At 32.5% G+C, this 20,963-nt stretch overlaps 2 protein-coding genes across 5 annotated transcripts; both read left to right on the top strand.

The window, feature by feature from the left end:
* The first annotated feature begins 10,821 nt into the window (after positions 1-10,821).
* LOC114266868 (metalloendoproteinase 4-MMP) lies at positions 10,822-12,121 on the top strand. Its single transcript, XM_028207796.2, has one exon. It carries the CDS (start codon positions 10,956-10,958, stop codon positions 12,030-12,032), a length of 1,077 nt encoding a protein of 358 aa, XP_028063597.1. The 5' UTR covers positions 10,822-10,955; the 3' UTR covers positions 12,033-12,121.
* A 3,593-nt stretch (positions 12,122-15,714) lies between these two features.
* Positions 15,715-20,212, top strand: LOC114266869 (protein NONRESPONDING TO OXYLIPINS 2, mitochondrial). Of its 4 annotated transcripts, none has more exons than XR_003630794.2 (5): positions 15,715-15,998; positions 16,282-16,400; positions 17,909-17,990; positions 19,688-19,742; positions 19,973-20,212. XR_003630794.2 is itself a non-coding variant. In XM_028207798.2 (5 exons), coding segments are annotated over exons 1-5 (450 nt in total). In that variant the 5' UTR covers positions 15,715-15,834; the 3' UTR covers positions 19,975-20,212. The 4 variants fall into 4 exon arrangements, 2 of the variants coding, with proteins under 2 accessions (XP_028063599.2, XP_028063598.2); XM_028207798.2 differs by having other exon boundaries at positions 16,282-16,428; XR_003630793.2 differs by lacking the exon at positions 19,688-19,742.
* The last annotated feature ends 751 nt before the right edge of the window (positions 20,213-20,963 follow it).

Genomic DNA, 20,963 nt, shown 5'->3' on the forward strand with positions numbered 1-20,963 from the left:
AGGGGGATGTTAATGTATATATGGTATATATTCCTACATATATTAGGTATTGATTTCCTAGATGTGTTAGGTATGATTATAGTTAGGTCTCTTATAGGATACTCTATTTTTAGTAGGATACTCTTTCTACAAGCTTTCTATTATATAGGACAATAGATTCAATAAATCATTTAATACAATACATATTATTTTTTCTTTCTCTACTATTCTTACAATTTTAAAGTAATACAAGTTGTACTGCAAAAATCGTAATATAGAGGATATGAATTCATCATAGGAGTCATTTGGCCACCTTAAAATAACATTTGACATTTGTCATGTTATTTTTAAAAAACATATCCTACTATTTTAACTAACAAAAATTTAATTGAAACACTTTATCAATTTGTGGCAGTACCAGGAAATAACTATATTAGTTGATGAGGTGGGTGGCATGTACTGATGAGAGTATTAAAGGCGCTCAAACACTCTGATAAGTCAGACTCAGTACTGGAAATGCTCACTTCCTCATAGTTAATACACATGCACATTCATTCACATGTACACTTTCACAACTCACTGACAATGTCCACACAAAAACCAACATCAAGAGCAAACCCCTCCAGCTCCACATTTGTCAAAGTGACTTGGATCTTTTACATACACTGCACTATACTCAGATTTTAGAGGCAAACCAATTTGGAAAAAAAAAATTAAATAAATAATGTGGCTAATGGTCAAAAAAGCTTCAAAAGTGAGCAATGTCATCGTGGTATGGATCATTCTTTTTCTTTCTGTTATTAAAAGTAATGATTTATAGAGCATAAAAAGCAAGCATGTTTTGACATGTAATTATTAGTTTATGCTCTCTTGAAATTAGAACATGTTGTGCAGAGTAACGGTGGGCGCAGGTCGGTTACGGTCATAGAACCTCTAATTCATCATCTATCCGTCAGATTGGTGGATTGAAAAAAATCAATCCGCATCTATCCGCCAATCCAGCGGATGTGGATTGAGCAGATTGGTGGTTTGACGGATAGATGCGAATCAGTTTAGCGGTTTAAAATTTTATAAATTTTTAACATAATTTAGCTTGTGCACTTCCTCAAAAAAAAAGAAAGTATTACAGTCAATGACTTAAAAAAATATTACAATCACTGCATGCCTCATCCAAAGTAAGAAAGTTTGAAACTTTAGAATATCACAATCACATCATGCCTCATCCACATAAAGTATTACAATATGTGGTTCTTAAAATATAAAAACAAGTCAAACCACCAAAACCATAAATAGAGCAGTAACAGAGATTTTATGTCACTGTATTGTTACATCTATATTTGTTTTTGAAAACAAAAACCAACCAGCATATATCATATTTTTTATTTATTATTTTTAGAGATAGATTTCAAAACCAAAAATATAGATAAATAATACGTTTATTTTTTTCAATTAAAAAAAGATAGTCAAGTTGAAAAATTTTTTCAACAGAATATTAAATTCTTTTTTAATTGAAAACACAAACAGAATATTTAAACAAACTGATAACACAAAATCTTATAAATTACTAGGGGTGCTCGCGAATTATTAGGGGTGCTCGCGGTTTGGCGGTTCGGTTGCGGCCAAAGGAATCTCAAATCCGCCATCCGTCCGCTGGATTGGCGGATTGGAGAAAATCAATCCGTAACCGTTCGCTCGTCATCACGCATCCGTCCAAAATGCGACGGATCGATTTGATTTGATCAATTTTGACGGATCAATATATCCACTGCTCCCCTTAGCGTAGAGTGGTGGATGTTGCGACCCTTGACTTGGAGGGCTGCCCTACCCGTGAAAGTGTAAAGCATTAGAAAAAGTTTTTTTAACATTCATTTTAGATGAAGTCTACGATTTATATATAATATATATATATATATATATATATAAATTAAACTAAACTAGAATGGAAATTTTTTTGTTCCCCCCCAAAAAAAAAATTTATCATGAATTTATGAGTGCGGTTAAAATTTAATTAGTGTATTATGGGTTTATATATAAAATAAATTTGAATTATATATTGGTATTTCTAGATAAATTTGTCAATGAATTTTTTGGATTTGTAGTCCTACTAAAACTAAAATACACATGAATGAATGAAATTTTATAAAATTTATTCGTAAAACTTACTTTTAAAAAATCTTATCAATTCATATAAATTCTACGTCTAATATGTTTTCTTAAACTTCTTTGGGTGTAAATTACTAAAAAAAACTCATCAATCTCTATGTGAGCACATGGTCTAGGCTTTGGTAAAACCCATGCTGTTGATCCAGCCCATGTTGGCCCATTCTTGGACCCAGCCATGTTCTCTCTGTTGCAGTTGAAAGGCCCACCATGGGATCCAAAAATTCAGATGGAATGTCACCTAGTGAGTCGATTGGTGGACATGAGATATTAAAATCTTAGGCCCTAGCATTAGTGGGCCCAAACAAAAGTTCTTTCAAATAGATGGTTTTAGTTTAATAGAGGGTTCGTTTAGGAGGAATTTTTTTAGTTTGATTTTTTTAAATTTTTTGGTTAATTTAGCCTGGCTAAATTAGCTCTGTTTGGAAACAATTTTTTGGTTTTTTTTGACTTTTTGACTTTTTTGTGAGAGAAAAAGTAAAATGATTATGGTTTATATGTGACATTTTATCTGATTAACTTATTTAGCCTATTTTATTTTTTTTGTACTTTTTTAGTCCCAACTCAATCCTAACTCACTTGCCAAACGGCAATAGAGTTTGTCATGACCCAAACAAAGTTCATCAAATAGATGTTTGAAATATTATTTTTTTTTTTGGATAAATTACACTTACTTCCCATCAGATTTGGGTGCAAATATTTTTTTGAATAACACCCATACGAGTATTGCATAATTTTTTTGTTAGATTTTTTAAGACCTGTAGCATTTTTGCATATAAAAATGTACATGCTCTGATCTTGACATGGCAAGAAATGAGAGGATTGAGCTTGAAAAGTTGAAAGGCTAGTTCTTTTTTAAAATAAAAAAAAAAAAATCTTAAATGTTTGAAGTTTTTACATTTTAAGATTCTAGCATGATTTAATAACTATAAGTGATTTGAGACATTATGTACTCAAATTTGACCCGAGTTACACCCTAGTTGCCCAAACTATCCGAATTGTACATAAATTTCATTTTTTTTTTATTTTTTTAGTGCATTTAAGTTAATTAATTTATTAAAATTAGACTCCATTTATATATATTTTTTAATAAAATCATTAATAACATTAAAATAAATAATTTATACAATGTAAGAGAGATGCTGCTATGATGGTCTTTACAATTTAATTTATGAGAGAGAAAAAAAAATTGTATTATGTTACTTGTATATATAATATAAATTCAATATGATCTAACGATCTAAATTACTTTAATATAATCAAATGGCTAATAATTTATATGTATTTTAATATTTTAATATATTTATATATAATTTGAATTTCAGGTTATTCGGATTGTTTGATATATTTACCCAAACCTGACTAATTTTAATTCAGACTTTTAAATTTTTGTTCATACTCATGCTAAATTCAAAAATATTTTACCCAAACTCTAAAAAAATTCAAAAACTCAAATTAAGTTCGCCCAAATTGCACCCTAGATATACTAAAAGTGTGAAAATGTTTTCATACATTGCTTGCACAATGTTCCCACCAAAGGACCACTTTTGTCCTACGCAGGTGCACTATTTTGATAATTTTGATTCTTTCATTTGTCCCCTTTTTAAGTGTAATTAGCAGAGGAGTTTAGCAACAATTAGGCAATTATGTGCTGAGAATTGTTATTATCTACAACTATTGTTGCTACTTTTCTGTCAAAAGTGTAGTCACATATTAGAAGCATAAAAATTATATATGAAATAAATACATAATGATGTGATGATTTTTGAATTTATTATTTTAAATAAAAAAACTCATTAAGATAACTTATATTTTTTAAAATACCATTATTACATTATTCTTATAAAAAAAATTGTATAAAATTTTCTGTGTCGAAAATTCTCATTTGTTGGTTTCATTTTCAAAAACTATTTTATGTTCTTGAAAACAGAAAACTAAAAAAATTAAAAACTGAAACAAAAATTTGTTTTGGCAAACTATTTTATTTTATTCGAAAGTACTTAATTTTTATGAAGTTGTTTTAATTGTTATTGTCTACATTATTGAAAATAGAAATGATATGAAAATGATGTTGTTTTTAAACTTTTCATTGATTTTATTTTCAAAAACACGAAAATGAAAATTTTAAAAACAATACCAAACAAATTTGCATCAGTGTTTCCACCCTTGTAGTGATTCGAGTATGCCCTGCAAGTTGTATATTATTTTTGATCTTTTTATATAATATTTGCTTATTTGTCAAAAAAAAAAATTAAAATTAAAATTGCATTGCGCATAACAAAGCTTTTTATTTTTTATTTTTTATTTAATACTAAAGCAATCAATTAGACAAAAAGACTCTCTGATAGTTTTAATAGTCTATTTTTGTATTGATCAAAATTGTTAAACTAGAAAAACTCAACATCTTTTTCTTTCATATAAATTGTGTTTACTCTAAATAAAATTTTAAAAAAGGCTCAAATTAACTAATTGTTCATTATTTCGAGTCCTGTTTGGAGAAATGTAATTAGCTGGTTTTTCAAACAAAAATTTAACCAATTGTCACTAAAGCCAAGCCCGAGCCGCCTTAGTTTTGTTGGTGATCCCTTTTTACTTTTATTTTTTTCTTACTAAATTTTATCATTGTTTTTATCGTTATTTGTAAATTAAACAAGGGTCAATTTTTTTAATGTGGCATTGTTAACAACTTTGTTTTGGATTAAGGTAATTGGCAGCTGGCTGTTTTCTTGTTCCCAAACAGACTTTAGTATCCAAAGTTTTGTTACCAACCTCCCTTAATTTTTATATTCAATTGAGGATATAATCCAAGGTGACCCTTCAAATGAGCTTTTTGTTAAAACAAAGTCAAATAGTTGGAAATTTTTTGAGTAATACTACGCACTGAGATAAAAATATTTTGAAAATTATTGCAAAAAATATATATAAATCAGATTTATTCTAAATATATAGTCGTATCACAACAAATTTGAATCTACAACATGCATTTCATTTTTAAGATACTTTTTTTAGGATATATAATTTTTTTGCAATATTGATTTTACAATTGAGAGAGAGAATATTTTATTCAAACCATAAAAAGATATTTCAAAAATTAATGCGAAAAAATGCCTCGACTAGATTTATTCCAATGTAATTTAAACCACACTCAATTCGAGTCTACAACTCGGGATACATATATATATTAAATTTTGATTTTAGAATTATGAGAGACAACAAATGAAATGAAACAATTTGAGTCTACAACTCGGGATAAATTTTTTTAAAAAAAAGTTTTGATATTAGAATTATGACAGAGACAACAAATGAAATGAAATGGTAGTTGCGTCAAAGAAATAACTTTGGTGGATCATGAAAGGGAAACTAAGGAAGTTTGGCATGATTGAAAAAAGATAAAAAGTCAAAAAGTCACTATCCTATTTAAGTCACATCATCTTATTTAAGTCACATCACCTCTTTAACACATCACTTCAAACCCAATCCAAACCCAACCCATATTTCATAAAAAGTCAAAAAATACACTTATTTAGTCTTCCCAAACTAGGCCTAAAGATGACTTAGACCGGTATTGTCTCTGTTGTTCATATGTTATTAATTTATCACTCCATCAAGTCCCATCTTATTTTACATATTATATGGGTGAGCAAATGGTTCCATTTCTTAACAGTTACTCACATATGATAATATTGTCTTGTTACAACAAGCTAGACTCGTAACATATAGTGTCGTTTGGAAAGTGAGTTGACTTTTTAATTTTTTTGACTATTTTAACTTAGGTTAAAAAGTTTAGTTTGAGAAAGGCTTTTTGACTCTTTAACTTTTTTTGTGATAAAGGAGTGTAATGATTATAGGTTTGATGTGATATTTTGTCTATTGTGACTAAAATAACATATTTTATTTTTTATGACTAAAATAGTCAAAAAAGTTTCCAACCTACCTTCCCAAACGGTGAGTTAAAATCACTTAATTTGGTCAACTAACAATGCAAAATCCCAACTAAACTTGGATTATGTAAGCAAAAGCTTGTGTCAGACGTATTCATTTTATTTTCAACTAAAAAAAAATAGACATGTAAACCTTGAGTATATATATATATATATATATATTGGTGCAACAGTATTATTACGTGATATTGTTGAAACAACTAAATGTGTGAAGAAATAAATATTATTGTTTATACCTTATTTTATTTTGCTATTGATTGTAACCTATTAATTATGGCTAAGTTTGATTATAGGCTGTCGATTAAAATCATAAACTATTTTCAAAGAATAATCTTGACCACATTTGTTTTTATTATTATTATTTTTATCAACATGCATGTTAAAATGGCATGATAGATGTGTTACATGTCAAATGGAGGGTCAGAAAGTTAACAATTGAGCAATTTGAAAGTTAGTTGTTGAGATTAAAGAGCCAAAATTAAATCAAATATTAAATCTGCAAAATCGTTCTTATCAAAGATGAGAATGTATCATATTGAGGAAATCATGGGCTTGTTGAGGAAATTGTGGACTTAAACTATCTCTTTTTCTCATGTGGCTGGGTCTATAAATAGGCCAAGAGAGATACAAAGATACATCAATCAATCAATCAATCTCAACCACCATTCACAAAACGTGATTTATCTAGGAGTAGTTTAACTTAGCAATTGTTAGGAGTAAATTAGTAATAATCTTTTTCCAATCTTTACTTCTCTTCTTGCTGTCGATTGTTGTATTTTTTATTTCTTTATTTTAGTTTGAGTTCTTGTAACTGATAACAAGTGATAATTTAATTGAATAAATACATATTCTTTTTTTGTTCAAATCATTATTTACTTAATTACCTCCAGGGAAATCCTTAATCTATTTAAAGTATAGAATTAATTCAACCACAAAATCTTTTTGTGATTATTAAAATTTGATTAAACCTGTCAATCAATCACTGTCGATTGGGCCTAAATCAAATTTTTGTTAACATAAATTGGCATGCCCAGTGGAACCATTCTAACTTGGAGTGATGATGATGAAGAAGCAGACTTATCATGCCTTCAACAAGTATGCTTACATATTGTGCACCATGGATACAAACCGCCAATGGAGTGGCAGTGTTCCTATGGATACAAATTATCAGTGGAATGCTTCATATATTGAAAATTGCCAGTGTTATGGTAGATGTTCTACGAATTTGGATCCTCGGCCGCCCTTTTGGGCGGCAGTTCCAGCAGCCCCCCCAAAACGACGTCGTTTTGGGGGGTTTTTTCGTTTTTTTTTTTTTTTTTTCGCAGAACCAGAGCAGCAGAGGGGAGGGGAGGGGAGGGGAGCTCGCCGGAGGGGAGGGGTCCGGATTCGCCGTCGCAGGTCGTCGAGCTCGCCAGCCGTCCGATCGTCGCCCGATCTGCCGTCGCCTCCGCGTCCGGCCCGCCTCCGCCTCCTCCTCCTCCTCCCCCGGTGATTTAGGCCCCCTCCAGTCCGGTGCTCCCTCTTCTTCTCCCTTCCTCTCTCTCCTTCCCCTCCCCTCCCTCTCTCTCTCTCCCTCCCCTCCCCTCCCTCTGGTTCTGTCAAAAAAACGAAGAAGAAGAAAGAAAAAAAAAAAAAAATCAAAAAACCCCCAAAACGACGTCGTTTTTGGGGGCTGATGGAACGGCCGCCGGAAAGGGCGGCCGAGAATCCGGACTCATGTTCTACCACTTATTGTCAACATAATGACGTGACAAATGATGTGAAAAGAATGATTTGGCATTGTGAGGATAAAATTTAATGGTGCGAGAGTGAAATTTTAGCCTTAAAAAAAGAAATTAATTATCTTTGTAGGCAAAAAATTTGTCATCTCTGTATTATTTGACGCAAAGAGACTTAAATTACTGTGATGGAAAAATTTATCGACTTAAAGGCCAAATTTTTCTAATTGATGAATAAATTCTATATAAGAAACAAAAATTAGAAGGCGTAATAGCCAATGAAAAATTAAGATATGAAAATAATGTGATTCATACGATTAATATACATATTTTTGAAGAGTCAATCATTCATGAAGAGCCAAGGTATGTGTCTCGAAGGATTAGCACACCAAGTCATGAAAATAATATGACTTTAGAAAATTTTCATAGGTCATTAATGGCTAAAATTAAAAAACAGCCCCTTCTCTAAAAAAATATTGAGAATTTTGATGATAAAAGTTCACTTGGGAGGCATGATATTTTTCCAAACGTGGCCAAAAGTGACAAGCCATTAATGGTTAAAAAAGAAGAACAATACCTTATCTCAAAAAATGATAAAAAATCATCACAAAATTATGTTAAAAATTCACTTGCGGGCATGATTTTAAGTCAAAGAAGGCTGAAAATTATGAACTTGGGGGATATGATTTTAAGATAAAGATGGTTGAAAATTATGAATCCACGTTTGTTGAATGTGAATTTTTGGCATTATTCGAAGTGTCAAAATTTATGAATTTTTCATAATATTTAATTATGTGAGTTTTGGGATCCAACATCCACTTTTGATTTGTAGATCACACCAAAAATTAATTTTCATGATATGGTTTGAAAAATAACAATGGTTGAAAAATGTTATATGTAGTGAATTTTTTTGAATTAGCCAAAATGTGACTAACAGAGAATTGTTTTATTTTAAAAATAAGGGATGTGACTCTTTATTATGTCACTTAATAGAGCCAAAGATGGAGTGTTCGCCAATCGACAGTGATAGATTAAAAATTACTATGGGTGTAATATAACTTTTCAAGAATTTAAATTATTTGCACTATAAAATATTTTCTATCGATTGAAGTAAACCGTTTTATAAATCATTTAATTGGATTTCATTTTTCAACACATTTAAATGAGGGGGCATTGTTTGTACCATATTTATTTTTCTGTCGATTGTGGCTTATTAATTATAACCAAGTTCGATTATGGTCTGTCGATTGAAATCATAAACTATTTTCAAAGAATAACTTTGACCACATTTGTTATTATTATTATTATTTCTGTTAACAAGCATGCTAATGTGGCATGATAGATGTATTAAAGACGTGGCATGATGACATGTTAGCTGGAGGGCCAAAAAGTTAGCAATTGAACAATTTAAAAGTTAATTGTTGAGATCAATGAGCCAAAATCAAATCAAGTACCAAATCTGCAAAATGATTCCTGTAAAAGATGGGATATGTATCATGTTGAGGAAATCATGGGCTTGTTGAGGAAATTGTGGGCTTAAGTTATCTTTTTCTCTCATGTGGTTGAGCTAGCAAAGATCTTCTGTCCCAAAATATTCTTGTTCGCCTGTCCCAATTCACTCACAACCATTGGATATTTGGGGACAGGAATATTTGGGGACAATGGATCCTTATGCGTGGCTGAGTCTATAAATAGGCCAAGAGAGACACAAAGAGGCATCAATCAATTAATTTCAACCACCATTCATAAAAAGTGATATTTATCTAGGAGTAGTTTAAACTTAGCAATTGTTAGGAGTAGATTAGTAATAATTTTTTACAATCTCCACTTCTTTTTTTTTTTTTTCTGCCGATTGCTGTATTTTTCATTTCTTTGTTCTTATTTAAATTCTTGTAACTGATAGCAAGTGACAATTTAATTGAATAAATACATATTATTTTTTGTTCAAATCATTATTTACTTAATTACCTACAGGGAAATTCTTAATTTGTTTAAGGTATATAATTCAACCGTAAAATCTGATTTTTTTGTGTTTATTAAAATTTATTTAAACTTGTCGATCAATTACTGTTGATTGGGTCTAAATCAAATTTTTGCCAATAATTATCATAGTAAAAAAGACTGCATGTCATATTTTGTTCAAATCTTGAATATGTGGATCGAAAGTAGACTTGAAACTCTATTTATTTATTTTATTTACTTATAATATTTGTGAGTGTAATAATATTGTTGTACTTCATATTTGTTTGTAAAATGGGATGGTTCGGACCGATACCAAAAGTCGAAAGTTCAATTCTCTTGTTTGCATGGTTCATAGTCGTAGGTCTCTGAACACCTAATTTACACGTTTAAGAGCGTCTGTTTGGTCTGATCTTTTAAAAATTATTTTTAAATGAATTTTTATTTATTTTTAATGATTTTTTAAAAATAGTTTTTAGATGTACTTAATCAAAATATATCTGAAAAATGAAATAAATTGATTAAAATATTTAAAAAATACTAAAAACAAACAAAAATTGAAAAAAAAAACTATGTATTATTTAGCAGATTTTTGTTAATTTTTCGTAAATGTTTTTCATATTGTAATTTTTTTTTTTTTTTTGAAATACAAACCGTCTAAATGCAACGAAAACCGTCTAAATGCAAACCAAATGAAGTTATAAGAAAGGAAAATCTTATAGATTTTAAATAAATTATCAAATATTATAGTAAATCTTTTACATGGGTGTGGACCCACACTCATGTGATTTGTGTAAATTTCACACCTATACAAGAAATTTAATAGAATATTTGATAATTCATTTGGAGTCCTTACCATAACCAAGAAATAAAATTGAGGGAAAATTGAGAAAAACGGCAATGGTTGATCCACCATTACACCATCAAAGCCCAGAATCTAAAATGAAAAGGCTCACACGAAAGAACCTTCCTAACTTTCCCGCCCCGACATTTCTTCTCTGCTTCGATATCATCTTATAACTAACTTAACAAATCATTATTTATTCATATCTTTGGATACCCCTCTCTCTCTCTCTCTCTCTATATATATATATATATGTCAAATTCGTATTAAACAATGTTTTCAAAGTCCTAATAAAGCTGCCTCCAACACTGCAATTCCAAAAGCTCTAATCCCCAAAAAATAACTAACAGAACCATGTCTTCATTTTTCAGTTATAAATCCATTCCCTTCTTCTTCCTCCTCTTTCTCTTCCTTTCCCTCCCCCCTCGCTTTCCAGCCAGAACCTTACCAGAATTAACTGTTGTCGACTCCCGAAACAACAACACGTGGCGCCACTTCGTCAAGTTCCTTGATGCCGGGAAGGGAAGCCACGTCACCGGCATGTCAGAGCTGAAAAAGTACTTCCAGCGTTTCGGATACCTCGACACGGTACCCGAAACTAGCCTGACCGATACGTTTGACGACCGTTTCGAGTCAGCGGTCATCACGTATCAGAAAAACCTCGGCCTCGCCGTCACGGGAAAACTCGATACCGACACAGTTACTCAAATCATCTCCCCGAGGTGCGGCGTCAGCGATGACGCCGCCCCAGCCCCACACAAGTTACACGTGTCGCGTCACTATGCGTACTTCCACGGGCAACCAAGGTGGGCCCGTTCGTCACCGATGACATTAACGTACGCTTTTTCGCCGGTAAATATAATCCATTACGTATCCCAATCCGATTTGAAAGCGGTTTTTGAGCGGGCTTTTTCGCGGTGGTCGGCGGTGATTCCTGTAAACTTCACCGAGGCCAATAATTATTGGGCTGCCGATATCAAAATTGGGTTTTATCATGGCGATCACGGCGACGGAGAGGCCTTCGACGGCGTTTTGGGTATACTAGCCCATGCTTTCTCGCCGGAAAATGGGAGGTTTCATTTGGATGCGGCGGAGACTTGGGCCGTTGATTTTGGTTCAGAGAAATCAAAAGTGGCCGTTGATTTGGAATCTGTGGTGACCCATGAGATTGGGCATATACTTGGGCTGGCCCATTCTTCGGTTAAGCAAGCGGTCATGTACCCAAGCTTGAGCCCACGGACCAAGAAAGTGGACCTCAGGCTTGATGACGTGGAAGGGGTCCAGTCTTTGTATGGGTCGAACCCGAATTTCAAGTTCAGCTCTTTGTTGGCTTCTGATACTTCTGTGAGTTGGGCCGTTAGATTGGATATAAGGCTGTCTATGTGGGCTTGGGTCATGGTAGCTTTTTTAACATTGAGTTTGTGTTTATGACCCCCTATTTTTTTTTGTTGGTCTCTCATACTTTGTCACACTTTTTAATTTGTACATGATATTCACAAGAATTCAAGAATTTCTCTCAATTTGCAATTTCTTCATAATTCGATTTTTTCTCTTTCCTGGTTTTGGAGTAGTTGTTAGAAGTGAAACTGTTGTATGATTTTTAAGATGAAAAAAGTTACCTACTTAGAAAATTACCTTAAAAATTGTTGAGAAAATGAAATGTAAAGTGTAAGTTATAATCATAATGAATTTGGTATCTTATTTTCTGAACATTTTTTTGAGTATTTACTTTTTTTCCCCCTTCTGCTAAATATGTAGCATTTTTATTATAAAGTTACCAAATTAATGATTTAATTATCACCAAAAAGATTGGGAGAGTGATTTGAGCTCCAAAAATAGTCACTTGTGATAGAGGTTGCAAATTGTCGTGTCTCTACCTATCTAACTTCAAGATTTAAAAAAAAAAAAAAAAAAAGAAGGAAAGAAAGGCTTATTGTTTTATATTTTTATCCTATTATTGTTAGATTGTTGTCAATTAGTAACTATAAAAGTATTTGGAGGTGACCATCAATGGTCGCAATTAGTGGCGGTGATGGTGATGATAAAGATAGATAGATACACAAATTAAGTAGATATATAAGTGATAAGTGAATAATTAGTGAAAGCGATGTGAATAAATAAATTGACGATAAACAGATAGACAAATAAATAGAAATAACACAATCTTCCAAACTTTTTTGCTCATTTGGCTCTAAAATTAAAGTTTGAAACTATTACCTCAAAACAAATTGAAATTAGTTTCATTACCTCCGTGATGACCAGGCATGTTATTTATTTCGTTCCTCTTTGCTTAACTTGGGTTTACTATTATAGCGTCGGGTTTTAGTGTGAGGTATTAGTTTGGCTGTTGGGTTGTTGTTTTGAAAACTCCTCCTCTAAAATTCTCATTCTTATTTATTGCTATCCCGAATTTCATGTGTTTTGGAAGGTGCGAGGTTGGCTTGGTGTGTTTTTCTGGTGAGCTGGAAAATTTCTAGGCAGGATAGAAGAGCCGCACGTATGGGGCCTTGGGCCGCACGTGCTGGAGAGGGGCCGCACGTGCGGAGAGCAGGGGAGATCCAAGATGTAGCACTGTATTATATGCAGGTGCAGAGGCAGGTGCGGAGAGAGAGCACCGCATGTGCGGGGGTGAAAGCTGCATGTGCGAAGGGGGGTTGCCGCACGTACGGGAAGGGGCGCCGCACGTGTGGGACGGATCTGAGTTCGAAAACTCTGTTTTTTCTTTCTTTTTGGCAGAGTGTATATCATTTTTAAACACTCCTTTCTCACTCTAAAAGCATTTTTGCTCCCCCTTCTCTCTAAAAACCCTCACCAAACACCAAAAACCCTTGATTTCTTTCAATCCATTGGGTTTTGATCCATCATCTTTCACAAGTTTTGGAGAACAAAGCAAGAACTTCACTTTGTGTAGTGGAGATCGAAGTTCTACACATTTGATTTTAGGGTCACATCTCATCTCTTCAACAAGATTAAGGTAAGGACTTCTTTGAATTATACATACATGTTTTTGCAAGGCTGATGTTGATTTTGAAGTTTTCTTGAAGATATTATAAAAATTTTGATTTTTGGCTCAAGAATGTAGGAATTTTCAAAAGTGGGTTTAAATCTCAAATTTTTCTAAGTTAATCCTTGAGGGTTTCACTTTCATTGTGTGAGAAAAAGATGTTTTGTGTGTGTGTGTGTGTGTGTGTGTCCTTTTAAAAATGTGAACAGATACCTAATCTTAGCCAAAGACCCAAATTTTGGATTTTTGAAATGGGTTGAGGGTCTATAAAATTAGTCAATTTGTTGATATGTCACAATGGAAGAATGAAATAGAAAATATCTTTTGCCATTGTAGAAATGATGAATTTCATGGAATGTGTGAAATATAGAGATGGAAATTTGTAGTTGAAATTGTAGATAAAGTTATGAAGTAACAAATTGATGGTTTAACATGAAATGTGAAAAGTATTCATTTGTTGATGAATTTAAACGAAAATATGGTTATCATACTAGATAGTGTTGAAAGAGGAGTGGAAAGTTTGATTATGATGAATTATCGTTGAGATATTTGATGATAGAGAAATGTTATGTAGTGATGATGATTATTGCATTGCATATTCATTCAATTGATTATTATACATTTTAAAATTGAGCTTAAGAAACTTTTGCCTTGAGAAAGGCAAGTTTGCGAATGAATTTATTGAAATGTTTTGGGATAAATGCGTTGGTAAGTCTGGATAGAAGGTGTAGATAAAATTGATTAAGTTCGCCTTAGTGTCCGGGATGAAAGACCGAAAACACGCGCGGAGGAGGTTCCATTTCCTTTCTGGTTAGCAACTGGTAAAGTGGGATTTTGGTAGTTCTAATTATGTCTACTTGCAAATACCAACTTAGGGATTACCTAAGTTATATTTACTGTCCTGTTGAATTAAATGGATAAATTTGTAAAATGTTGAGATTTTAATTTGTCTTTGAGCATGATGGTTTCAAAAAGTGAAAAAGGTGATTTTCCATTCAAAAAAACATAGCATGGCATGTGCATTTCAATTTGAGAAACTTGTATAAAATGTATATACTTTGTTAAGAATTCTTTACTGGGCTTTATGCTTACCCTATGAAATTTTAGTGAACCTGCCAAATTAGGGCGTGGATGCATATATTGAGAGCATGAAGCTCTATTTTGTTGAGACCATATTTTTGTAAGCCAAGGGCTATATATGCGTGGGTTCGAGAAACCACCTTTTGTATAATCAGACTTAAGCCTTAGAACCTGTAAGCCCTCAAAGGCATTTATTTATTTTGATGGAATAGTTTATATGCTATAGATTCATGTGCTAGAATTCCTTGAATGTATAATTGCATATGAGATTATTTTGTATAAACATAGGGATCATGTAATGGAAGGTGTTGGGGATTATTTAGGTTTTTTCTTAAGAGTCATGGTTGTTATAATCCTTGTAAATTTTTTTTTTTGGGGGGCTGTTACAATCTCAGTCCATAACAAAAAATAATTTAAATTAATTATTTTCATTTATTTATCCATGTGTCTTTGGATATGCATAAGGCCTCGTTTGAAAATGAGCTATTTTAATATTTTTTTGATTTTTTGACTAAAATATGAGTTAAAAAATTAATAAGTTTGAAATGACTTTTTAATTTTTTACGAAAAGATGTAAAAAAATAGAAAGAAAATAAAATTTTTAACTTTTTGATATAAGTTATAAATTTTTTAATTTTTTTAATAATTTTTTAATTTTTAAATTAAAATACTCGCCAAATGAGATTTAAGTCACCATAATTTTTATTTATTTATCACGTGCCTTTAAACTATTTATATTAGTTTCGGTAAAGTCAAATGTAATTATATAAATAATGATGGTGTTTGGGAAGTGAGTTTTTATGTAGATTTTAGTAGATGTAGGTTTTTATGAGATAAAAAATTTTTGGTGTTTGGGAAGATAGTTGGGTTTTTATGTGGTTGGATGTGATGTTTGTGAGAGAAAAAGTGAAATGATTATGGGGTTGGATGTGATATTTTGTTTGGATGTGTTTTTTTTAGTTTTGCAAAACTTTTGTCTTTTAGTGAAAAAAATGAGAAAAAAATTTGGGAACTTGCTTCCCAAACACCACAAATGTGTGCACAAAAAGAAAAAAAAAAAGCTAGAACCCTAAACCCTTGGACGATTTGGCTTGAGCGAAAGCTGCGAGAGAGCAAGACCACTCATTCTTGTTCTCTGAAGCTCTTGTGATGGCTTCCAGATGCAACAGATTCATCAACAGAACATCCATATCATCTCTCAAGTCCGCCATTAAATCCAATCTTCAAACAGCTTCCGCGTCTTCTTCGTCTTCAAGATTCCCTCTTCCAACCAGATCCACTTCCTCACCACTTCCACGATTCTCCCTCTCCAGGTCTCAATTCAAATCTCTCTCTCTCTGTCTCTCTGTCTCTCTCTCTGTCTCTCTCTATATATATATCTATGCAATTGTACATAACTTTGTATTTTGTTTTTGTATACAATTTTCTGACTCTCAATTTGATGAACTCAGTTGCTATTTGATTTCTGCGAATATAATCATGATATTTTATGTTTACTCAATCTGAACACACACCACAACACATACAAAATCTCTCGTACGTTATTGTATTGCTTTGATAGGAATTTCTGAATTATAGTTCAATTGTGTGTAATAGATCTCCGTCGGAGCTTGGATGCGTGCAGTCTCTGTTGCCTCTCCACAGTGCAGTAGCTTCTGCAAGGATGACATCGTGCCTGAGCTCGTCTTCAAGGAGTTGCAGAGCTCTCTCTCAGGGTACACTCTGCCGTACCTCTCCCGGCCTGTAATATGTTTTTTGTTGTTTGATTGTGAGTTGCACTTCTCAATTAATCTATTGTTGTTCCTTTGTTTTTTCGGCTTACCGTTTTATCTGTGTCTTCTGTGTTTAAGTTAAAGGCATCATAGGATTATAGCCTTGGTCTATCATGCTACTGAATGAGATTTTAATCATTTAATAAAAGAACATTTGTTGTTGGAGTGTCCACCGTTACTAAACATTGACTGCACGTGGTGGCATTCTTAAGTTTCGTCTTTTCCTCTTCTGATCAAGCAACTGACTTTACATTTCAAAATGAGCGGAATAATTGGAATCCAGTGGTTTCAGTTTCATCTATTTCTGTCAGTTGTGGAGAACTGCATTGGTTGATACCTCAGACCATTCATCCAACACATTGTTTTATGGTTGATATGTGTATCAAATTATGAAATTGGATGACCCTATCAATGCAACCACTTTGTTGCGAATGAATTTGCTGTGTTGTTATCAGATGCATCAAACACATGGCATGTTTGGACTTGATGATTGAGTCATATTTACTCCAAACGCACACAGAAAAAGAGGAGGGTAGGTGGGGGCAAAGTTTTCCTTTAAATCAATGCTCACATTTTTATTTTACTGCCAGATGAAAATTTCAGACATTGCCAGAAGCAGCGTTGCAGAGGAAATTGTCTCTAGTAATTGTTTGGCAAAGCAAAAATGGAGGGAAAGATATAAACATCTCTAGTTATAATAGAAATTAAATAACAGGAAAGAAGTCAGCAATTGATAACCATAAAACAAGAAAACTAAATATTAGTTGGTCTGAACTTTTCTATGTTATTCTGCAAAAAGACGGAATGGAAATCCATGATTCACTATTTGAGGATATTGAACTAAGATGTGTTGGCGTATACGCCGAACGTATTGATGTGGAAGGAAGATACACAGAAAGTTTTGCTGTGTTTCATCTCCAGTTGTGAGACTTTTGTTGTGCTTTCCTACTTCTTTTCACGTAGAAATAGAGCCCCTTGATAAATGTTCTCTAACTTGGGTGTGGAACTGATTTTGTGAAGTACGTATGCATACATGTATATGTATATACATAAAGAGGGGGTGGGCGGGTGGGTGGGCAAAATAACCAAATTGATCTAGATTACTAGAAATTTGAGTGTCATTAGGTCAGAATGTGATCCATGCCATTGTGGATTCTCTGTTTCTACAATCATGATTTTAATGACATTTTCTGATTAAATTTTTCTTGAGCTTGAGTTTTTGTTAATATTTCTGATAGTTGCTTCTCTAAAGGGACTGTAGATGAAGTTGAAGTCAAGAACGTTTGATACTCCTGCGAGACGCTATAATTTTTTGTTGCATACTCATATTTTCCTTTCGTAGATTGCTATAGTCCAATCTCTTCAAAAACTTCCCTAGTAAACAAATTGAGAATATTCTGGGGTGAAAGTGCATTGTTCAGGTAACTGACTGGAATATTTGATTCCTGCAGGCACATGAGTTTCCATTGCTTGAAAGATATATACTGGGATTTTACAAGACCTGCCAATTATGATTCACTGCATCATTCTCAAGTACGAATGTTCTGTTAAAAGTCTTAAAAATGTTTAGGTATATGATGGGTAGACTAAAGAAGAAGAAGAATTCAAGTAGAGTTTTCATTTTTCTGTATCATTTGTTTTATATGACCACATAATCTTGTTTGGAAGTTAACCAGGCATCCATCAATTGTAAGACCTTAATTTCCTTCGCTCTATTGGAAGAGATACAATTTTGTTAGGATTGCAACTTTATTATCTTTATTGTTTGGACAATCTGATTTCTGTTACTTAATGATGATGCCTTTTAGGAGTAGCTCTTGGGTTTTAGTTTCTGATTGACCCCTTTCTTTATATGCCCTAGCTTCTACATTATCCATAGACAGACATTGTTTAAGTAGTATCGTTTTGTGGAGTGCCTATTCTTTAACGTACTCTCTCGGTGTGCACTAATCCAGATTGTCTGAAATATTCAAACTCATAGTGGTACAATAAATTTTGATGTCAGAATAATGTATATATACATATATTTTACAATTAATGTCACTTTGTGCACCCAACTTTTGTGGCATATAGCTCTAGGTTAAAACAATCTTATGCTTAGTTTGGTTGGAAACCCAATCTAGCTGGTTTTTTAAAACCGTTGTTACCTGTGTGATATTAGTGTTTAGCAGCTCCGGGTGGAGTCCACTACGGGTTTCTTTTACAAAAATGTGCCAAAATCTTGCAGCCCTACTTGAGGGTGAAATTCTTGGCTGCAATTATGTGAGGGTTGTGGATTGGCCCTGTTAAACATACATATACATGTAGAGAAGAGAAAGTAGCAAAGTCATTTGAAGACTTGTAATAAGTAACTCAAGTTGTGATTCTCAATCCATATTGGATCTTAGATTTGGGGAGGGATTTGTGGAGGGAAAAAAATGGGAAGGAAAATGTAAATGAAATATAAGCTTATTTTTTTTTTTCACATTTTCCTTATCATTTCTTCCTCAAGGTTGTAGGGAGGTATAGTGGTTAGACTTGTGATGCATTTTCAAGCCTGTTCTATATTTTGCACTATTATACAATCTGTGCTTCTGTTTCTGAAATTTATGTTTGTTTCATGAACTTTTCTTCTTATTTCCTGAAGTTCATACAATATCTAATGTGGCTCTAAAGTTTCCTGAAACTGTGCTTTTCCTGCATTTGAGGGGAAGCACGTAACAATTCAACAATATGTCGCAAATATTTTCACAATTGAGTTAGTAACTTGATGCTACTCTTCAAGACACCAAGCAATTTTTTATTCAACAGAGTTACAATGGGTGACAGTGAGGTCCCCAGCATGACAATAAATTCAACATAAGATGATACCCTGTTGACTTCAGTGCTACTGAAAAATATTATCATTGTGGTTGTTCAATATGATTGTATGAATACTCTTCTACTACTGTATATATACATTTGATGTGAGGAATTCAACATTGTTCCTATTTAAAGACTGTAATTGCTTATATTCACCTAGTTCACATGAATGATGTTCCTTTTATCATTCCAGAATTCCTCTTTAGTCCTTCGATACTGTTACAGCATTTTCATTTTTATGGAAAAGGACAGCGTCTAGTGAAAAACTGAATGAGAGACAATCCAAAAACTAGATATTTGAACGTCTCTGTTTTAGTTTGAATGTGTTGCATTGAGTAATCATATGCAGTTAAAGAATACCATGGTAATGAGACTGCTCCTTTTCCCAGATGAAATTGATGGAACGTGACATATTCTGCTGTTTCTGGAGGTGGCCTCCTTCATGTATGGCCCGTTACTCATAGACCATATCTTTGTGATATATTGTTAATAGAATACTGGTCTAACCATTTATACCAATGCCAATGAAATGGGAGTGGGCCTAACCTCTTCTTTATTTTTTTTGGCTCTTTCAATTCTTTTAGTGTCAGATAACAATTATATTATTATTTTTAATTAGTGTGATTGTTACTTTTGGTTTCTGACATAGTTTGTTTTGCTGTTTGTTGAATTAGAGCTTGGTCAATCAGTGCCGAGGTGATTTGTTAGCAGACCATCTCACAACCAGAAAATGTTGTCTTCAAGCGATTGGAATGGCAAGGTTTTGTAGTTCATCCAGCCAAAACTTCTATCAATTTGAAAATTTTGCTTCAACTTTATATAGCTGTAAAACTACTGCTGATTTTTTACGATGTAGTAAGCATTGATCAGCTACAATTTTTATGTGATAAAGTGGTCTACATTCTAATCTGAAATTCTCATTTGCTTGATTTCTACCATGGAAAATGTTTGGGCCCCCTTTGGATGACCTCCACACTCTCAAAGTGATCCTAGTCCTCTATGTATGTGTGAGACCCATTCATGTATGTGTAGGGCTCACTCATATATGTGTGGGGCTCACTTATGAGTGGTCCAAATTTGTGGGAATCTTGTGGAGGTGGGGTCTCAATCATTGCTCTTTTACCTTTTGAAGTGGCCTTCATGATTTTCTTTCAATTCTTGTGCTTGATATTTGATTTTTTTTGTTTTTATATTTACCACAGTTAATCGCATCATGTAATTGTAGTGTATATTATTAATGGGAAAAAGAAGAAGAAGATTGATTCATTAACTCATATGACCTTTATCACATGTATCTTCAAATAAATGAATGACTTATTTTTTAAAGACAAATATAATAAAATGATGTAATTATGTTTTTTGGATCGTTATGATTTTTTTTCATATATTATTAATACTAAAATCTACAAAATAAATGAATTTGATATGAAACAAATTAGGTCAATTTAATAATTGTAATTTTTTTTTTCTTTTTATTGTGTTTGTCTCAAAAAAATAAAAATAAAATGTATGATATATTTTTAAAAGAATATTTATTGTCTATTTTTTTAAGAGAAAAATGCGATAAAATGAAAAGTTTACAATTATTGGATCGATTTAATTTTTATTACTATTATTTTTTTATTTTTTATTTTTATAAATGATATACACGGAGATCTTTACAAA

Source organism: Camellia sinensis, chromosome 13 (genome assembly GCF_055761805.1).
Source record: "Camellia sinensis isolate YWXY chromosome 13, ASM5576180v1, whole genome shotgun sequence".
NCBI classification, from domain to species: Eukaryota; Viridiplantae; Streptophyta; class Magnoliopsida; order Ericales; family Theaceae; genus Camellia; species Camellia sinensis.